The following is a 23403-nucleotide window of genomic DNA, read 5'->3' on the forward strand; positions in this document are numbered from 1 at the left end:
GTGCCACGGGATGGCCGCACCTGATCTGTATGGTTAATAATAACAGTGATTGGTGGTACATAAAAATTATATTGAAAATTCTTTGAAAGCAAATGTTTTCATGATAGAGAAGTTGGAGTCGAAGTCGGAGTCGAAGTCATAGTCATTCTCACAAACTCCGACTCCGACTCCAGTCAGTATTTTTCCACCGACTCCGACTCCGACTCCGACTCCAGCTATTATAGTTTTCACGACTCCGACTCCGACTCCATCAAGCGAAACTTACCCCGACTCCGACTCCACCGACTCCGACTCCACAGCCCTGCTACAGATATTGAAAATCTGCTAGGTTGACGGCTACCTGCTACCGAATAGTAATGCTTTACACTACTTTGTCATCGTCCTGGACGTCTAGCTACCATAACGGAACCCCCTGCCATTTCAAGAAGACCGTGGATGCCATTCCGGCATGCCGCCTGTTTAGGCAGGGCGCCGTATCCTGCGTCTTCGATATCTGGTGATTCTATTACATGCTGGTATAAGGGCTGGGCAAAATCGAGTACCGGTTCCTGAGTGATTCGATTCTGAAGCACGCATTAATGGTATTATGCTTTGAGTCAAGTCGAGTATTCGAGTATCACTGATTATGACGTAAAAACAGTATGTGAGATGTCAAGGTCCAAATATATAGGCCTATATTTTATGCCACCACAAAGAATATAATGCCTGTTTTCGTCGCATTACTCATACTTTGGTAATATTTCGACCCCACCGATTTCATTACACTTTGTGACAGTATTGTTGAAGGATCATGACTTCGAAAATGTGTTATTTCCTGTAAAGTTCATAGCTTTGTACTATGACTCTTGTGCTACGATAGGGCCAATCAAGATTTCAAGGCTTTCTCAGTGGAAAACAGTGTCGAAACCGTAATTCTCGTCGATTAAATGACTTTCAGTGGCGAGGATCGTATAATTTCAGTACTTGAAAAAATAGTATTTGGCTACTCGACTCGAATCATTAAAATAATTACTCGATTCCGATTCGAGTACTCGAATCATTGTGCCCAGCCCGAGTTGGTATATTACTAATTGTAATTGAGGATACTTGATATCATCATTTTTAATGTTTATAAATGCATTGTCATTTGTAAGTTACACGTTAGTGTGATTTAAACAAGAATAGCTAAATCAATCTATATATATATATATTTGAAAGCTCACTGGTAGTAATCTGACGAATATTGGTAATTGCTGTTAATCGATCTATTTTTAGAACAGGTTCGATGGCTACTTATCTGGTCCTCGCGGGATACCTGTGGCCCGCGGGCACCGCGTTAATGACCCCTGCCCTATATTATCAATTGTCAATGTGAATCCACTATGACTTCACAATTGTGACAATTGTGACGTCATGGCTTTGAAAAAACAGAAAAAAAACAACAATTAAAAAGCATGTTTGTTTTTATGTCCATGATTTTCGTTGTGGAGGATATCCTAAGGACACGGAACTGATATCTAGATGAGGCTATTTTTTAGATGAGGCTATTTTTCAATATGAGGCTATTTTCTGAAATTAAATATAATAATATTTCATTAGAACTATAAGATCCGCTATCGCGGCAAAATAGCTGTCGCATAGCTTGCAAATGCTGTATTGATTTACATCCTACTCAGTGTATACCCGTGACATAGTAATTGCGATTGAGCGAACACTGACTTCTCAGAAGCACTGACCCTGACATATTACGAAATTATTTAGTGATAATGATCGGGGCTGTCGATATTTCTTTTCAACTCATTAGTCAAAGCACGAATTACAAACGAAACACCGTTACGAGAGATTTGTGATAGTCTGGTAACGACGTGTCCTTCCAAGTACTTTCCACTACTCCCAAATTTTTATAACATTCCTCAACAAGCAAACAAGAACAACAGCCCGGAATTTCCTGGTGACGCGGAGTGTGCTTAACACAAGGCAAGTTTGTCACATTCTTTCTCTCGGAATAGCACGATAATACACGATGAAGACCTGCGTGGGGAATCTACACTCTTTAGCGAAAAGCGTGTGTATTTCTAACCGTATACCATCCCTGGTATACGGGTGTGAAGATACACCAATGGTACACGAAACCAGAATCTACCTCAGACTTATACGTACCGCTGTATAAATCGAGTATGCCATCTCAACCGCATAAGCGGTGTCTTAAAGTCGGCAGCTACGGAATCATAGATAACGAATGCCTGGTGTAAATGACAATTGTAGTCGACAAACACCATGAATACCACGAACAACAACAACATTCTATTCCGAATTATGCATCCACGTATTGAAAGCGTACTTATAGCAGCTTTTATACACTTGAAGTAGATTTGGGTTGCTTTTAAAAGCACTACATCTACCCCCTACTTTTAGCTTTAAAATATATACTTCATATCTCAACCGCACTACTTCGACTGTACCACGCGTATACATCTTTCTTATGAGAGTTCCTCCGAGTCCGACCCCGACTCAAATTGCTGCTGCTGAAACGAAAACTTGCAGCTCTACTATCGTCGCAATATCTTCCAATACGGAGATAAGCTGCTTCTGACATTCTGAATCGATGATAATTTGCTGGCACACAGATAGCATAAAATGCATAATCAAAGCTGCCGGTTTTAAATTCGCTCGTAAATGGAATTTACTTAACATTCTGGGAGGAATATTAATGAGCAATGAACATATCAGACCGATTGCTTTATCGATACCTGTCGATAGTCATTTACGATTTCAGTTCACCTCTGAAAGATGAGTTTCGTTTGGTTTTGTGATTTAACCCCAGAATTTTGATTTCCAAGAAACAGTGCTAACTGTTGCAGCATATAAATACTTCGCGGTCATGTCATAAGTATGCCAAGTATGGTTTATATTGCAAGGCGAGTGGAGCGGTACAAACCTTTACTCTGTCGCCATTCGGCTATTGTTGTGTAACTACTAATCGCCGATAACCTCATTACCTGCAGATCGACGGATTACTGGCGGGAAGTGCGGAGTAATTATCTCAGGAAGAAGCACTCAAAGCTTTCTTTCCCAACTATCGCTGTCAACAAAAGCATTCGTTAGTATTCAAGAAAGTTTGGTTTCTTCCATTCATCATATGTAATTGACTAGTAGAGTAGTAGGCATGGCGTTGTCGCTGTAGACAGGTAGAGTTCAGTACTACAGCATGTCCTATTGGTGTAAATATTGCGACAGTCATGATGATGGCACTATCACGGTCGTGGTAGCAGATATGAAATCATAGTGGGATACGAAAGCAAGTATAGTAGGAATATACGTTGCTGTCAGTGTTGCCACGCGCCCAATCGTAGTTTTGTTATAGGTTAAAGGATGAGGTAACATGGATTTATTAGGGCTATTACATGCACCAATACCGATAATACATCGATCGAATCAGCTTCCTCGTGTTGATGAACTCGCAAGTATGATATATGCTCGGCACCTCCCGCTACCATAACATTACTGGCGAGTCCGACTGTAATCAATTATCGAGCTCATGATTTGCCATCGATACGCACTATATTCGCCAACACGTGTGCCGACCAGACATGGGGTGATTACTTCATGAATGTAATCGATTGCGATTACGATTACTTATGAATCACGCGATTACGATTACGATTACAGCAAAATCCGCGAGTAGTCGATTACGATTACTTTGGAAAAGTAATGACGATTACTCACGATTACATTCATTTTGCTTCTGAGAAGTTGTCTTTGGAAGACAACAATGCGATGAAAAGGCCTCATGAGAGAAGGTCTTTATTTTTAAATGAGACATAATGACGTCATGAGCTGTGTATGACAGAATATACCATTGCATGATCCACACAGAAATAGGCATTTCGGTGCCAGCCAATACCGCGCCGCAACACACCAAGACATGCTACATTGGCAGTAACATTGTGTATTTGTCCATTGTCCATTGCCGCGCTGGATGGTCGCGAAGAATAGTCTTCTCAATCTCAGCCCCACAATTCAAATGCCACCGGGGGCACTCGCTGAGGAAAATGATGAGCCACGTGCCTAAATGAAAATTTCTGGGTGCGTCTCACGAAAGTTATTCGTTTAGTTTTTTTTCGTCTGCTACGTTTGGGCGACTCCAATATCTGTTGACTATATAGCAGACAGGAGGTCACGAGTTAACAACATACAATAAAGTTATAGTTGTAAATTATGTGCCTAAATATTCGCGCTTGGGCCGATTCGATAGCAAATACCTACAGCGGATCCATCGCATCAAATCGTGTGTTCCAGTTCTGGTGAAAATCCCGTTGGTTAAGGGGGGTCTGGGGGACTTTGCCCGCCACAAGCTTTATTGATCGCCTTATGGGGAGCACAAGATCACCATTTTTGAGAATGGCGGTGGCGAAGTGCTGTTTCGGTACTGATTCTAGCTGCAATCCACGCTAACATGGCGTGTAAGCGGATGGCTAGTGGCAGATCCGAATGCTGAGCATAAAATTGCGAAATAACAATTGTTGCCCGTTTTAAGTAGGGCCGTATGGGAATATGATAAGGTAAACATCAACTTATGCCTGCAATCCACTTGATACAGATATTTCGGTCTGCTGTTATACAAGTAACGGAAATAACGGCTCGGTTATGATATTTTTATCAGCAGCCAGGTTTTTAATGCTTCGGTGTAGAAATTCTCATGCTTAATTGGACGGGTACAAAATTTCAAATCTTTGTCCAGTGTATACGTAAATAGGCCTACCGCTCGCCAATCAGCTACGGTCATATTGCGTTTACCCAAGCATAACAAAACATCAATACATTGTACAATGTACAATTTGTACAATACATACGTTTCTATTCGAAACTAGGCCGAGTGGTGATTATTATCCTGCTGCGAGGTAGTGGCGAGTGCAGTGTATTGATAACCTGACATAATCCACAGCGGGTGTTCTTACAATCACAGTACTACATGTACATGTACAATTGTACATCGAATATCTATTTACTACGTGCGGATAATTCGTTACGCAATCAGGAACCAAACTAATACTTGTGACGCAATCATGAGTGGAAGCGTTTGAAAACCCGACATTTCTGCTATCCAAAACCTGTTTTAAATCACTCTTCGTTGCTCGTGAATGTTCAGTTTATGTCATGCGCATTGCACATATGAAAAGTAATCGTTCTTTCACAAATAAATCAATTAGATATGTGAAGCAGTCGATTACGATTACGATTACTTCGCGAATTTTTTTCGAATGTAATCGATTGCGTCTACGATTACTTGGAAATGCTGTAGTCGTCGTAATCGATTACGATTACTAATCACGATTACCCCATGTCTGGTGCCGACAATCACGAGATTTCAATGAATTCGCCTCGAGAAAAAACGAATACGCATCTTCGTCGTCGGCTTAATAAACTGAAGTTACAGGAATTTTTTTTCAGAAATGCCAAGTATGTTATGGACTCTGTTCACCGAGTTCAGTTGTGACACTAACTTCGTTCCGACATCAAGACCCTGTAGTACATCTTCCCATCGTTGTGTTTGAAAAGGCACTGATCCACCTAGAATCTGTCCTCCAAGTCTGAAATATGGGCATTGTTCAGAGCAATCGGGTAACCGCAACACAACGGCCATAACAATGACACGTTGCGACTCTCCGAACAATGCCGATATTTCAGATTTGGAGGAGTGATTCTAGGTGGATCAGTGCCTGATCATTATTTTAATTTATATATTCGGAATCGGTGCAACAGTAGCTCTCGTTCAAGACCAGATTCAATAATTTCTGCGCTCGGGAAGATAGCTTCTGGATTGCCAGAAATCCTACAGTCGCTCACGCAAAACAATTCTCCACTCCAGCCTCGGCGAAGCGGAACGAAGATGCAAAATCGGTCGTTGCCGTTCCATGTTTAATTTCTATACTCAGACGCTATCCTCGGGGTCAATCTTTAAAAATGAGGGAGAAATAATTTTTATGGAAAACGTTTGTTTATCAAGTCTTATAAAAACCCTATACATGTCTTCATTGTCTTGGGGTGTCGATCGAGGGCGGAAATGGTATAGAGGACTATACTCCGCCCACTTTTAAACTGCAACATCCCAGATTGAAGTGTTGGTGAGGTCACGGTATGAATTTAAGAAGTGAAAGTCAGTTCTGCAAAAAGTGACGTCCCATCAAAAGGGGTAATATCAATGTTTCGGTCTTGTAGTCTCGCGTCGCGTCTTCTAGTTAGTCACGTTCGATCAATGTAATGTCGATATACTAGCACGGTGAAATTTGTACTACTGATATGATCCGGGTCAACCGCCAGCATTAACGATGTTTTTATTCTGACCTGAGTCCGCATTGCAAGTCGCAAAATTACAAATTCAATTACTATCTCGTAGCGACAATGATACCGTAGGTGAGGATGTGGCCGTGTGATATGCACTTCTCCTGGTGTCGCCAAGATGAAAGTGTTCTGGGGCCGGGAGTTGGCGATGGGGGTAAATTTCACATCACAACGTAAAATCACGAATACGGAAGATGTCGGAAAGCCGAAATCGAATTTTGCTTGGCGTCTTGTCGCCGTTGGTGATTACGGTATTTATATTATAGTGTTTTGTGCCACTTTTTAGCCTCGGACAGTTGAGAAATCAGTAGACCACATATTTGTATGTGAGCGACTGAGCGTATATCATGGGCCAGTCTTGGACAGCTGGATAATTCTAGTCATCTAATTAGACCAGGGGTGGGCATCCTTTTTGCTATTCACGGCCGCATTTCGATTAGGCCTACTTATGTAACCTACGGCCGCATTCCAGGACATAGTCGCAATGAAGTAACTGGACGCCAAATACCCATGTGAAAGTATCCATGTTCATTTCCGGTGAATACTGAACTAATCTACTTTTTCACATCGTCTTGCTATAGTACTACACGCATCGAAATGTTTAGTGGTCACTGGTGGACATGTAATGAATGGTTACCAAGAGTGGTTGTTAGGGCTGTTCGAAAATAACTTATTTTTCTGGATTCCAGCCATTCAGTGATTAAATTGTCAGGTAACCCTAAGAATCGCAGCACACCAAATTTGGGTCAATTCTAACAAGTATAAGACTCCGCAGATACGATTAAAATTTTTAATTTATACAGGAAAATTAAAAAAAAAGTTATTCTCTGTCAACCCCATGGAATTGCTGAGCTGTCTTCAGAGACGATGCAAAACAAATTTGAATTTGAATTTTTCGTTGATAGTTCTCTGATTATCCTTGATTATCCTAGGATTAACTAACTGACATAACTGACATAGGGCTTATCAGTGATATGCGGTGAGATTCGTGGTTGGTGAGGGATTGATCCTTTAGAGACAGATTCACAAATATCATACTATATACCCAAATGGTATGTGACTTGCTATTTTTTATCACATAGGCACCCTTCAAACGCTTGCTACACAAGAAGGTACTATACGATACGGTATACGCATCCAATATTTAAAGTATAGGTTTTGATAGAAAATAACATATATATCAGTATGGGAACATATTTGCTGTGCACTACAAGTCGCCCGTCGCAACTACACGATTCGTAGTACACCATGGTTTGCGATAGCGCATTGTTTAACTGCGTTGGGATTGTCTGATTGTTAGCCAACAGTACGCGAGGCTAATTCGTCTCTGACTCACCTGATCATCGTTTCACATCCTTGGTGAAATTGAGTGGTTCTGGTATTCTCTTGTTATTAATATTCAGATTTTCTGAGTCAGTGTGACAATATCATTCGATTACAACCATTCATTATAAATTATGAGCTGTTTATCATGAATTGCGCTATCATAGACAAGGCTTGGCCAGTCTGTGCCTCACCTCTCGTCTCGCGATATATCTTTGTACAATAAATGTGTATATTCAGTGATTTTGTATGCTAAAATGTTTCGAAATTAGTCATTCATGAACATCGATGGAAAATACACATAATTATGGGTGTTATAATCATTGAAGGTGTTAATATTTTCCGTCACTCATTCTGACCTGAGGACCAGAAATCTGTCGTCTCGATAATTTCCGACGGTATGGTCAATGTCTCTGATCTTACATGTTTAATTTGTGTAATGGGAGATGAATTTTGATCGCGCAGCACTGGTTTAACCGTAGCTTATAGCAGTAGCGAATAAAGTCAATAATTGGTAGTAAAAATCCTCATCGTGTTGCATATTACAAGAAATATCTACACGATACAGAAGCCAATAAACCGGAATCCGAGGACTGCAGGAAATAATTTCATAGTAAAGATTACGTGAACTATCACGCATCAATTAAAAGAATGGAAAAAAAGTATGGTTGCGATGTATGCGGGAGGGCTTTTCGGCAGAAGGCTCATTTGCAATCACATGGGTTGATACACAACGATACCAAACAATATGGCTGTGATGTATGTGGCAGGGAATTCCGTCATAAATGTAGCTTGAAGCCGCACATGCTCATTCACACGGGATGCAAGAACATTAAATGCGAAATATGCGGCAGGGATTTTTTTCGAGTAGATGCATTGAATACACATATGCTCATTCACGCGGAAGTCAAGTCTTATGAATGTGAGATATGCGGTAAGAAGTTTCGTCACAAAGCAAATTCGAAGACGCACATTCTAATCCATACTGGATTAAAGGGTGACGAATGTGAAATATGTGGTAAGAAGATTCGGAGAGGAATGAAAAGGCACATGCTCACTCATACTCTACTCAAGAGTGCTAAATGCAATATATGTAACAAGGGGTTTAGTCGGAAATATCAATTAGAGTCGCACATGCTCATTCATACCGAGTCCAAGCAATATGAATGCGAGATATGTGGTACGACGTTTTACCAGAAAGAACTTTTAAGGTCCCATATTCTCGTTCATACCAGATCCATGGATTTTGAATGTCGTATATGCGGCAAGAAATTTCATCGAAAATTAGGGTTGAGTTCGCACATGCTCGTTCATTCGAGATGCAAAAATCAGAAATGCGATATATGCGGAAAGGACTTCAGTAACAGGAGTAGTCTGACGTCGCACATGGTTGTTCATAAGAAGTTGAAGGATTTTGAATGTGACACGTGCGACAAGAAGTTTCATCGCAAGTCCGATTTGAATAAGCACATGCTGATACATATGGGATTTAGGAATAATAAATGTGAAATATGCGGCAAGGGATTTAATGATGTATCAAGTTTGACAAAGCACGTGCTCATTCATACGGACGTCAAGGATCATAAATGCGATATGTGTGGCAAGCGGTTTCGTCGCAATGCACATTTAGTGTCGCACATGCACACGCACTGGATTGAATTGCTGTGAAAGTGACATATTTGGTAACGAGTTTCTTCGGAAAGAACAATTGAAGTCACGCATATCATTCATGCGGAATTCGAGGATACTAAATGTGATATTTAGTTCAAGAAGGCTTATCGTCAGTCAAGTCTTTCGTTGCACATGCCCATGCACACGCATGTGAAATATCCGGAAGAGACGCGATCTAATCCGTGGTCACACATTTTCATTGCTCATTGATTCGTTGACCGCAACAAATCTAATCTAAAGTCTCGCATGCAGTCGGGACCAATGAAATGAGACCACATAAAATGTGTAATAGTTAGAAGACTTTCCAACGAAAACCGGATCTACAGCGTTGTGATGTTTTTAATTAAATAACTTCACGGATATACATCCCGTTATTGAAATTATGAAATTTGTGGTTAAGCTTTGACTCGTGAAGGTTTCATCTGATTGCTCATATCATAAATTGAGGAATCTCGGGTTCACGTATGTATTCGTTGTAAGAGTTTTTCCACGCGACGTACCAATGTGATCCCAAAATACCTGTGATTATATCACGGTTCCGTGTGTATTCACATTGCAATTGTCAGTATTTGGGAAACAGATTATTGGATGTCTGTTCGTTGCACCACATTTTCGCATATTGATGATGCATTCGCATATTTATGATACGAGTATTTGCGTCCAGGTTAGATTTCATCGACAGTGTCACGTTGCAAATGATATATTTTAAAAGGGCACTGAGCGCTAAATATGATGTGGTCTCAATATAAAGCTGAAGATGTAAAATATATTTGACAGCAGCCATTGTCATCGAAAAGTCTCCCGTATTCGAATAGCAGTTAAAGCAGGGGTCACCAACCTTTTTGCACCCAAGAGCTACTTCATGGGTACTGATTGAAGCGAGAGGCTACCATTTACCTCCGCCGTTTACCCGTACCAGACCTATTTTCTGCTCTGATATTCATAGCACTGGGCAGGAATCACATTGCGGTAAGACTATTAAGGGAGTCTTTTTGGAGCCTCCCTTTTAACTAGCTAACTACCAAGATTTTTTTGAAGAAATCATGAATTACTTCACACCATGTTTGTGTATATTATACTACAAAAGTCAACTCAAATTTTAAAATATACGATGTCACACACTCACACTTTGGACTGGACATCATTGTTAACTGTTTCTATATCAGTTATTGGCAAGCTTGGCATTGCATGCTATCAACTATTGTGCGCTGTATCTTGGCTGGTATGTAACTTGACACTGCAACTCTGAGTTAGTGTTACAGATGTGCTTTAGTGAGGTGTGTTCTGTGTTTGTTTTTGATGTAGTTCAAGTCCGAAAAGGCTGATTCACAACGGTAAGTTGGACCAAACACTATTCCAACTAGGGTTGGATTTAAAACAAACGGTGTTTTAAAACACTTTGTTCATGTTTTAAACATTGTTTTAAACAAGGGCCTTCAAAATAAAAATTAAATTGCAAAATTATGCCATAATTGTGTACCTGCTTTTTGAACAACATGTTGTGTGAGCTTACGTACAATGACCACCCGATATAGCCGACGTATATCGATGTATGGGATGGTTGGAACACCCAAAATAGTCAGTTCAACAGCAATATTTCATATATTTCGTCGAAGGAGCTATATTTACCCTATAATTTCAATTTCAATCCACTTTGACGACACAATTGAATATCCATGACGTCATGGCTTCAAAAAAAAATGTTTTGCACATGATCGTTTTGAATAGATTTTTGTTTTAAATGTAACCCTACTTGCGAGCTGCTGTTCAGTGCGCATACACCACTGTTGTTTTCCGTGTCGACAAGACGCCAAAAGTTTGCTGCATCCTAGTGGGCTTTAAGGTGGAGGTCATTATGTAGGGTTACAATTGTAATCTCCACCTGTTCAGCATCCAAACATGGCAGATTTCATCTTACCGGACGGCAGCAACGATTACGGGAAGTTAGAAACATGGTACTAAACTCCGTTGACAGTAAGAGAAACAAGCTGTATCAAAAGATGCAATACGTAATGGACCTAAAGATATTGAAAATCTGCTAGTTTGATGGCTACCTGCTACCGAATAGTAATGCTTTACACTACTTTGTCATCGTCCTGGACGTCTAGCTACAATAACGGAACCCCCGCCATTTCAAGAAGACAGTGGATGGCATACCGTCATGCCGCCTGTTTAGGCCGGCGCCGTATCCTACGTCATCGATTTCTGGTGATTCTATTACATGTTGGTATTAGGGCTGGGCAATATCGAGTACCTGAGTGCTTCGATTCTGAATCACGTATTAATGGTATTATGCTTTGAGTCAAGTCGAGTATCGAACCATCAACCATAGGTGTCGTGACTGTAGTGATTAATCAACTGTGCCACTCTCTTCCCCTTCGTAGCTTTGTGCTATGACTCGTATGCAGCGGCAGGTCCAATCAAGGTTTCACGGCTTGTACAATGGAAAAGAGTGTTGAAATCGTAATTATCGTCCATAATATAACTTTCAGTGGCGAGGATCGTATAATTTTAGTACTCGGAAAAATCGTCTTGTGCTACTCGACTGGAATCATTAAAATGATTACCCGATTCAGATTCGAGTACTCGAATCATTGTGCCCAGCCCTAGTTGGTATATTACTAATTGTGATTGAGGATATTTGATATCATCCTTTTAAGTGTTTATATAAATGTAATGTCAGTTGTAAGTTACATGTTATTGTGATTTAAACAAGAATAACTTAATCAATCAATATCTATATTTAAAAGCTCACTGGTAGTAATCTGACGAATATTGGTAAATGCTGGTAATCGATCTATTTTTAGAGCAGACTTGAGGGCTACTTATCTGGTCCCCGCGGGATACCTGGGGCCTGCGGACCGGGTGACCCCTGCCCTATATTATCTATTGTCAATGTCAATCCACTGTGCCTTCACAATTGAATATTCGTGACGTCATGGCGTTGAAAAAACAGAAAAAACAATAATAAAAACATGTTTTAAACCCTACCGGGCCTTACCGTGCCCTACCGTGCCATCTACCACTACGCTAGTCCGTCGACAGCATACAACCACATCGAGAAGTGCATTTTCTAGAACTTGATGCTGTGATCAAAGGCGGTTGGACCGAATATTTGTGTCAGTCAGTTCTATCACAAAAGTCAACTTTTTCAGCCAGTTCTGTTGCAAAAAGAGTTCGACCGTAACTAGTAAAAGGTACCCGGTTTTAGTCGTTTACTAGTTTCGTAAGAGGAACTGGCTGAATGTGTCCACTAGTTATGATTGGGCACGAAGACCACAATGAAAAGCGTTACAACATCTTTATTCGTAGAAATCTAGTCCCACACACCGTCTACCAAGTATGGCTGCAATTAAAACAAAATAATCCTACAACAAATATGTTCAAAAATATGGACCTTCCTTAAAACGTGTTCCTATTGGTTTTTATGCCTATGATTTCCGTTGTGTTCGATATTGTATACGATATACATAGGACACGGAACTGATATCTAGATTTACTGTAAATGGAGGTGTTTCCGAGTGATTTCTATCAGGGCTTCGGAGCAGCCGTAAATTTGCATTGCTCCAGCTCCGGCTCCGGAGCTTTCTTCTATCATACATCAGCTCCGGCTCCAGCTCCGGAGCAGCATTAATATGGCTGCTCCGGCTCCAGCTCCGGCTCCGGCTCTGAAAACTATCGAAGGTGTCTGTCTATATCAGGGGTGACCAACCCGCGGCCTGCGGGCCATATGTGGCCCACGAGAAGGCTTTGAGTAGTCCGCGAGCTAATTTCCCATTATATTATCGAAATTATGTTATATTATATTATCGAAATTGAATTGCTCAGATTGTGAACTCGCTAGGCCAACCAAAAATATGATTAGTCTGGCCGCGGCACTTGGGATGTTGATGATGGGACTAAGATATCAGTTTCGACGCATTGGCAGATCCAGGGTCCAGTCACATTTTTAGTAAATCGTCGTCTATTACAATAAACTAAAAAAGCACTCTACTCCGTGCCACAGCATTAAAATTCTGATGCGACGTTTAAACACTGGCACTGTACTCATTGCCATTAGGCCATACAGCTCAATTAAATCTCCAAATGTGCGATTATTATTGAACTGTAACTGTAGTAAGGCAAAATGGGCGGATATAACGACGTGATAAATAGAAATCCGATTTGTACCAAATGGCCTATGGTTTGACGCTCGATATTGGTGCGCTCGTTACCAGTCCATCCGGTGTTGATCAAGTTTATCGGAATAATATTTTCCCGTTGAAATGAATCGAATAATCGAAATAAACACTGTTTGTACATTTACAAGTTTACGAAACAGATGATTACAAATTGGAAATCGCGTATCAAATCTGCAGTTTGTCTCCAACATAGAATACCAACGGGTTTTGGCCTATACTCTTCTGTCATTGTCATCCCCTATTTAAGCTCGAAAATCCTTACTGGAGTGAATAACAATGATGCGCAGTAATGAATTGCAATTAGCATGCATAATTGCATACTCGCAATAACACTGTCCACTTTCGCGGCCCGACTAAGGGACCATCACGAAAAAACGAGTATTTGCTTATCCGATTCATAATAGCAACGATGAGATGGAATTTCTCGGCTCGTGCTCGTCATATCGAAATGTGCAACGAAATCACGTTTTTATAATCTCTCCCTTTTCGCGTAATACATAGTGATCATTATTTTCGAACGGTATACAATTGGCCAACATGGTTGTGCTGCGATGAAATTGCGGGTATGCCGAATACCCACAATATTGACAGGCATATGTCGCATACCGAGGTTCGGCTCTCATGTATGAAAATTGAACATTGAACATACGACTGCTCTACTATGAAATCCCCAGGAACATGGTTAGCGCCAAAGAGGAAAAGATTCTTGATTTGGCGAAGGTTTGCTGTTGAATTCGGTGAACTCGGCAGATATGGTTGAAGCATATATAATAGCATCTTATGAAATACGTCGGAGCCGGAGCTACCGCTCAAATAACTGGCTCCAGCTCCGGCTCCGGCTCCGGCTGAATTTTATATAGAGCTCCGGCTCCGGCTCCAGCTCCGGTAAAAATGCACGGCTCCGGGGCTCCGGCTCCGGGCTCCGGCTCCGGCTCCAAAGCCCTGATTTCTATATGAGGCTATTTTGTAAGATTATAATATTATTTCATTGGAACTATAAGATCCGCTATCGCGACAAAATAGCTGACGCACAGCTAGCAAATGCTGTATTGATTTACATCCTACCAGGTGAGGGTGAATACCAGTTACATAGTAATTGCGATTGAGCAAACACTGACTTCTCAGAAACACATATTACGAAACTATTTATTTATAATGATCGGTGCTGTCGATATCTCTTTTCAACTCATTAGTCAAAGCACGAATTACTAACGAAACACCGTTACGGAAGATTTGTGATGGTCAGGTCGCGGCATATCCGTCCAAGAACTTCCACTACTTCCCAGTCTTTATAACATTCAGCAACAAACACACAAGATCAAGAGCCCGGAATATCCTGATGAGGCGGAGTGCAAGTCCGTCACATTCTTTCTCTCGGAATAGCACGATGATATAAGATGAAGACCTGTGTGGAGACTATATATATACTCTTTAGCGAAAAACTAGTGTATTTCTAGTAGGGCTGGGCACAATGATTAGAATACTCGAATCGGAAAATCGAGAGGACGATGAATGAGCAATGAACATATCAAACCGATTACTTCATTGATAGCTGTCGATAGCCTCTGAAAGATGAGCATCATTTGGTTTTGCGATTTAGCTCCACAATTTTGATTTCCAAGAAACAGTGGTAACTGTTGAAGCGTATAAATTACTTCGAGGTCATGTCATAAGTATATCAAGTATAGAAATTAAACATGGTACGGCAACGACCAATTTTGCAGCTTCGTTCCGCTTCGCTGAGGCTGGAGTGGAGAATTGTTTTGCGTAAGCGACTGTAGGATTTCTGGCAATCCAAAAGCTATCTTCCCGAGCGCAAAAATTAATGAATCTGGTCTTGATGGAAAGCTACTGTTGCACCGATTCCGAAAATATAAATTAAAATGATGATCGGGCACTGATGCACCTAGAATCTGTCCTCCAAGTTTGAAATATCGGCATTGTTCAGAACAATCGGGTAACAGCAACACAATGGCCCGTTGCGACTCTCCGATTGCTCGAACGATGTCGATATTTCAGACCTGGAGGGCGGATTCTAAGTGGATCAGGGCTTGGTCATTAGTTTAATTCATATTTTCGGAATCGGTGCAACAGTAGCTTTCGATCAAAACCAGATTAAATATTTTCTGCGCTCGGGAAGATAGCTTTTGTAGTGCCAGAAATCCTACAGTCGCCTACGCAAAACAATTCCCCACTCCAGCCTCAGCGAAGCGGAACGAAGCTGCAAAATCGGTCGTTGCCGTTCCATGATTAATTTCTGTAATATCAAGTATGTATAGTTTCTATTGCTAGGCGAATGGAGCGGGACAAACCTTTCATCTGTCGCCATTCGGCTATTATTGTGTAAATACTAATCGCCGATAGCCTCATTACCTGCAGATCGATGGATTACTGGCGGAAAGTGCGAAGTAATCATCTCCGGAAGAAACACTCGAAGCTTTCTTTCCCTACTTTCGCTGTCGTCAAAGCATTCGTCATTGATCAGAATAGTCTCATTTTTTCCACTCATCATATGTAGTTTACTAGTAGAGTAGTAGGTATGGCGTAGTCGCTGTAGACAGGTAGAGTTCATATCGCGTTTGGCGTACTTGGATTCAGTACTGTAGCGGATCGTATCAGCGTGAATATTGCGACAGTTTTCATAATGGTACTATCACGATCGAAGTAGCAGATATGAAATCTTAGTGGGAAGGATAGTTGTAGGAATATACGTTGCTGTCAGTGTTTTCCACACGCCCAATCCTAATGTTGTTGGAGGTTAAGGTTGGGGTAGCATGAATTAATTGGGGTTATTACATGCAGCAACGTCGATAATACATCGTTCGAATCGGCTTCCTCGTGTTGATGAGCTCGCAAGTATAGTATAAATATATACTCGACACCTCACGCTATCATAACATTACTGGCGAGTCCGACTGTAGTCAATTAGCGAGCTCGCGACCTTCCATCAATACGCACTTTATTCGCCAACACGCGCGCAGACAACAGTAAAATTATGAATGTACTATTTACACGCTTTTTACAGTTTGTGCGTCTTTTGGTGTTGCATGGTATTCCTGGTGGCTTTGTAGTCTGATTGGTAATTGTTGAAGTTAAGCTTCATACAAAATTTGAGACTTTCGGCAGTTACATGTTACACGAGATCGTTTTTCGTGTTGACGCTATTCGCAAATGCGAGGACCCGTGATGACATAAATATAGGTGGAGCCAAACATGGTCACTACAGTATGCATAATGCTTACCCACGGTAATGTGTGATGCGTCAGTGACGTGGGGTCAGGGGAGGAAAGTGAGGCAGTGGCTCACCTATGTATATTAGTCTTTGAACATTTTTACTATCAATATCACGCAACTTGCCTTGTTTGAAAATAAAAAGTGAAAAGAGAGGCGAGGCACGACCGGGCCAGGCCTTACCTGTGCTAGCGCAATTCATCGTAACTATATCATAAAATTTATAATAACTGATATCAGTCGACTGATTCCGATTCGACTTCTCAATTCTCAAAATATTCAGCGGTAACACAACGTTGCGCCACGCGCCTACAATCCTACATGCTAACAGCGGATGCAGAGAGAGAGAGAGAGTCTTTATTTTCATCGAACCAAAATACATAACAAACGGCAGTGATGGTGGTACAGAAAATATGCGTGCGCAGTATTCGGTATTAGATAGGAATGATCGATAAGACCGTGATGGTCATCTAGTCTGATCACACCAGCATCAAACAGGTACACTTGACTCAGAACAGTCTGGCTGTAAAAAAATGTTTAGTTAGGAAAGGAAAATAGAAAAAAAATTAAACAATGGTAGCAAATGATCAATGAAGCAATGTCTGGGCGAGGTAGGGCAACAGTGTTAGTGTAACGACAAGAGGTGATCAAGTAGGGCTGCAAATCTATACGTTATCAATCAAGATCGCGGATAGCTATGGCGTTGTTTGAAATTTTAATTGTGAGTGTCACTTCTACTGCAGTTCATTTCTCACCAATGCGTGTTTGAAAACTGCATTGTGAAACAGGCGGAAGGTTTAATAACAAGTTGCTGCAATATTGATTAATTGAGCACATGAATGAAAATTTCGCAAAGAGCCATAATCAATGCCCAAAAGTGCCATAGGTTCCCGACCACTGCTCTACTCTGTCATTAGGCTTTTCGAAGTACAGAACTTCAATATTGCAGCAAACAATACGTTCATATTGGTAAATTTATTCCACTGGAAGCTTTTCGACTGGCTCCCTTCAGCAGTGAACGCCAGTCAATGAGGTTAACCAAGTTCGAAATATAGAAAGAATTTTGTCATTGTGATGTAGTAATTGCATTAGTGTTGTTTTGTCATTCGGCTGTTTTACAGCTGATTTTGTGCGTGCTGTACCGTAACCGTGCGCTGTTTACTGCCGTTCGCGACTTGTGTACTTGTCATTATTACGTCACAACGACAAAATTCTTTCTATATTTCGACCTTGTTTAACCTCATTTACTGACGTTCACTGCTGAAGAGAGCCAGTCGAATCGAAAAGCTTCCAGTGGAATAAATTTAACAATATGAACGTATTGTTTGCTGCAATACTCTGTCATTGTACGTACAACAATCCTGAATTTAACATTCCTTGGCAGAATTGAGGGGGTTCTGGTCTTGTGACGTTATTAATATTTAAATTTTCCGAATCAGAGCGACAATAACATTCGATGACTACAACTTATTATAAATTATGAGCTGTTTATGATAAATTTCGCTGCTGTTTATGATGAATTGCGCTATCACAGGCGAGGTTTGGCCAGTCTGTAACCTCGCCTCTCGTTCCGCTCTATATTTTTGAACAATAAATGTGTATACTGTATATTCCGGTTATTTTGTATACTAAAATGTTTCAAAATTAGTCATTCATGAACATCGATGGAAAATACACATACATAATTATATTGGGTTATAATCATTGAAGGTGTCACAATTTTCTTTTACTCATCCTGACCACTATAGGACAGTGCTCTTCAACCTTTGTGGTTTGGAAACCTTGAAGTCTCATGCACCCTGTTTACTTACAATTCAAATAAAGGTAAACTGGGGTCTGAAAAATCATGACGCATATCATTCTGTCAATTACAACGGTTAACGTTTTATACACTGATAGTGTGATAGTTCGAGAATGGCTTCCGGCTGCTTTAGCGTTGGCGTAATATCGCATGTCATAAAACAGCATTCAAACAAACTTCAGAAAATGAGACTGTTTGCTATTGGACATAATTAACGAACAGCATCTTTGAGAACTAAATACAATTAAATAGTATACTCGTAATAAAATTAATCCGAATATTTTTGGCTGGCACTCGTGGGGGGTAATCGTCTGCAAGTAGCAGAGAATTGGAAATAACCTTGTATGTCAACAATCCTATTACCAAACATGATGTCAAAATCGAGGCGAAGAGATCTGGCCAGTCAGATACTGCACTTGAATTTTCCATTGGGATCATTTGAATTATTTCACGTCAGAAAAATGAATAATTAATTACGATTTTATCCGCACTCATCCATTCATTAGCGCCATTCGCACCACCTTCGTCATTCGCACTGAATCCCACCGATTGAAAAGTACTGCTCTGATCATACATGTTACATGTTTGTAATAGGAGTCAAAATTTGCTTGTGCTTGCGCAGCACTGGTTATAATCAGACATGGGATGATTACTTCACGAATGTAATCGATTGCGATTACGATTACTTGTGAATCCCTAGATTACGATTACGATTACAGCCAAATCAGGAAGTAGTCGATTACGATTACTTTTCAGAAGTAATCACGATTACTCACGATTACATTTGCTTTGCTTCTTAGAACTAATTTCAGAAGAGAAATTGGAAGACAATATAAATAAGGCTTGCGATGAAAAGGTCTAATGCAGTGGTTCTCAACCTTTTTTGACACGCGCCCCCCTTGGAGATGATCAAAAAATTCGCGCCCTCCCTGACCCCTTGCATTTATCGTCATGTCAAAAAGAGCACATTATCTAATACAGAGGTGGGCAACATTTTTGATAATCATGGCCGCATTTCGATTGCTTATGTAGCGTAAGGCCGCATTCCAGGGCATAGCCGCAATGAACGATCTGGACGCAAAATACCTATGGTAAACTGTCCATATCCATTCCCGGTGAACTCCGGACATCTACTTTTCACAATGGCCTATTGTACGCACCGAAATCGTGAGTGGCAATGTTATGAATAGTTGCCGGGAGGTGCATATTGTCGCGCGAAACGCGAAAATTTTTCAGGGCCGCAAATGAATTGTTATTTCTTGCCAGTTCCCATTCCGGCTCAGATTAAGAAGGGCGCTACTGCATTAAAATCGAAAAATGAAGTCTTGTTGAATTGCGCAGAGGGCGAAGAAAATTTCAAGATTAATTAAAATCTCTCGGAAATGCGGGAGTGAATTCGTAATTGCAATTTGCATGTCTACGGCCGCCAACACATACTAATTGAAATAGGCGTCGACGGCCGCTCCAATTCCCTTCTATACGGCCGCAGGCTACCCACCCCTGATCTAATAGTATACATAAGGTCTATCTTACGCCAATTTTGAATATGCATTCCAGTTGTTGAGTCTTTTACATTGCTGACAAATTTCTCTAAACTTGTTTGAAAATAACAAAAAAACATTGAACAAGACATCCATTAATTAATTTCATGGTAGGTCCCCCCGAGACTAATCCTGATGCTGGTAGTGAGTACAGAGAGCAAGGCGTCGTTCCGTCCTGCCAGGCTAAATTTGATCAGTTTTGGAAATTAATTAAATTGTATTGATTTAGAGTAGCCTAATTGAGGGCGAAACCGGGCAACCTATGTTGCATCTAAGTCTGTCTTAGGCAGTGCAGTTCGCAAGCTACTAACAAGAGCTGCCCGGCGCGACAAGCTTTAGGCTACTGTCAAAGCTATGAAGCAATAAATGACTTACACGTGGGAATTGCTCTCTATATCTCCAAAGAATTTCAAAAACTTGCTCAAATGAAGTTGAAATCAGACTATACTCCGTTGAGCGCGGTTTCTAGAGTTTATATTTTGCAAACTTTCTTGAATATGGAATAAATTTCATCTTCATTAATCGTCTTCTCATAATGGATTTGAAACACATGTTCAGACACGTACAATTTATACTGACTTTGTCAATTTCTCGCGCCCCCCCCCCCCTATACTAACTTCGTCAATTTTTCGCGCCCCCCCTGAGAGCCTCCCGCGCCCCCCCAATGGGGACGCGTCCCCCAGGTTGAGAACCCCTGATCTAAACTAAGTTTTTTTTCTAACTCTTTGTTTAAAACATGTTTTAAACAGGTGTCAATTCGAAAAACGTGTTTTTTTTTTCAGAATTTGAATTAATATATCATATTGCATTGCGTAAAAACTTTCGAAAAATGTAGTATGAGCCTTGAGACGACTTGCAACTGTTACATTTACCGTTCGAGAGAGTTGGTCAAGAAAATACGCATGCACAGTATTCGGTATCCAATAGGAATTTTCGATACGACCTAGTCGGCAGTGACGTAGCAGCCACACGGGAGGCAGGCTGTTAGGGGGCTGCAAAATGTGAGGTGATGATCTTTTTTTGTTTAGTCAACACTACACAAGTACTGAAAAATGTGGCCAATGCGGGACTCGAGACGAATTGATGACCTTTTTTTATTATTAATTACGACAAAATTTACAGTAACTATAGTTGAATAGATTAATACTATTTTGAAATAAATTCGGGCAAAATTTTCAACGAAAGCCATGTGCGGAAGCATGTGCTCCTACGCCACTGCTAAGAGGTCAACTAATCTGATCACACCCGCATACATGTACACTAGGGCTGTTCAAAAATAACTTATTTTTTTCGGATTCCAGCCATTCACTTATTAAATTGTCAGGTTACCCTAAAAAACGCTGCACACCAAATTTGGTTTAATTCTAACAAGAATAGGATTCCGCAGATCCAATTAAAAATTTTAATTTATTAGGGAAAATTTGAAAAAAAAATTCCAATTTTTCTGCCAACCCCGTGAAATTGTTGAGCTGTCTTCAAAGACGATGCAAAACAAATTTGAGTCAATTCCGACCAGTGGAAGCGGAGTTATGTGATATTTTCGTTGATAAATCTCGGATTATCCACCAATCAAGGATAATCCGAGGAAGTTTATTATACTAGTCACAATTTCTCAACTTCATATAATATTCTAATGCCCCGCCTATTTCGTAGTGCAGTAATGCCTTTATCTAACCACCATATAGTAGTATTAAATGTTCTAGTGCAATTGCTTTATAAAAATTTGTCAAACTTGCCAACACCTTTATCAGTTTTCTTCTAACTCCCGCTAACTCTCTAGTCAATCTGGTGGTATGTTAGTATATCTCCACCTTTTTATAACGTAGTTTCATCTCATGCCTTTCAGCTCCGTGGGGAGTTAACTAATTTTTTTGGCCCTTATCCTAAGACTTATATCCAATCCTGGACGGAAAATCGTGGCCCTTCGTGCGTCACCAAAGGTAATATATTGTGGCTCAATCATGGGCTGACGCAATTTTGGGTACTCATCATGCAAATTCTGCATCAGTTGTGCGTCACCTCCTGTGATTAAGCCAGTGTTGGGATCAAGTCACTACCTTCGAGTCACGAGTCATCTCGAGTCATGACAGATTTTGACTCGAGTCAAGTCAAGTCAATCGATTTTCAAAGGTGACTCGAGTCAAGTCAAGTCACTCGTTTTTGGAGGTGACAAGAGTCAAGTCAAGTCAAGTCACGAGTCAAGTAGCAATTCAAGTCAAATGAATTTTCGAAGTATGAGTGATGATTTAAAGCTGTGTGAAAGACAGATCATTTATCGTGAAGCAAGTAACGAATATCTAGTTATACATGCAAAAAAGACGTTGTATTCCTCACGCAAACGTAGAACTGCTACTAAAATACGTGAATAACTGTACAGCTACATGCTACAGTCCGTTATTATCAGCTATAATATAGGACTTAATACGAAGCTTCGAGAAGTTGAATCAAATTGATAAGGTAAAATAACCTACACTACCCATATCTAGTCTACACATCCGTGAGATTATAAACTTACAAACTATATTTGTTCAATTTAAATGATATAAGAGGGTTGGTAAATGCGAGAACTGCGCAACGTAAGCATTGGGCCGTCTAAGAAACAGAGACACATTGCTATTTAGATTAATCTTATAGTCAGCACCGTAACTGCCGCACCCCAAACCCCCCAATTGGGGGGGGGGCCGAGCTCGATTGGGGGCCCAAAATAATTTCGTGAATAAGCATAAATCATAGAGTATTTTTTGAAAATTTATTCAATCTTTTCAAATTTTTTTCGCGCTGCGCGCGAATTCGTGTAGCCATTTTTTTTTTATTTATTATTGGGTATTGGTCCATTACCACGACCCACCAAGACATACAATCAAGTTTTAGGCCATATAGCATGCGACTCCAATAAGTGTGCCAGAACGATTGGCAGCGAGCAAAGCTTGGCCGAAAAGGTCTATGCCCTTATGCAGACCAAAGACTCCGCTATATATACAAAATACATATAGGTTTAATTGTCCATAGGCGCCTAAATGACTGGCACCTAATGTTCCTGTCTTTGCAATCTGAACCTCACAAACAAATACCATCCCGCTGAGAAAAATTTTATGCCAGTTAAGAAATACCAATTGGAAATCGTGTGCGTCTCTTAGTTTAGAAGCCTACGTTTGGGCGGTTCTTTATTTTTTATATAGCAGACTGGAAGTCACGAAATAACATCATGTAACGAAGTCATATCAACGGTTCCGCCCGTCCAAAGATGTTTAATCATTATTAACGGGCCCTCCCGTTTTCAAGATACTTCACTCATCTCTACCGGTAAATCTAATTACGTGAGTAGAGAGGACAA

The 23403-nt window shown here is 40.6% G+C and overlaps 1 protein-coding gene across 1 annotated transcript; it reads left to right on the top strand.

Moving 5' to 3' along the window:
• The first annotated feature begins 5663 nt into the window (after positions 1–5663).
• LOC145437420 (uncharacterized) lies at positions 5664–10621 on the top strand. The gene has a single exon (XM_080314674.1). The coding sequence runs from the start codon at positions 8296–8298 to the stop codon at positions 9310–9312; it is 1017 nt and encodes a 338-aa protein (XP_080170800.1). The 5' UTR covers positions 5664–8295; the 3' UTR covers positions 9313–10621.
• The last annotated feature ends 12782 nt before the right edge of the window (positions 10622–23403 follow it).

This window comes from Botryllus schlosseri, chromosome 4 (assembly GCF_051294905.1).
Source record: "Botryllus schlosseri isolate E-star chromosome 4, Bs_hap1, whole genome shotgun sequence".
Classification (NCBI taxonomy): Eukaryota; Metazoa; Chordata; class Ascidiacea; order Stolidobranchia; family Styelidae; genus Botryllus; species Botryllus schlosseri.

Excerpts from the sequence above, each read along its gene's own strand:
- LOC145437420 (XM_080314674.1), top strand. The coding sequence starts at position 8,296 with ATGGAAAAAAAGTATGGTTGCGATGTATGCGGGAGGGCTTTTCGGCAG.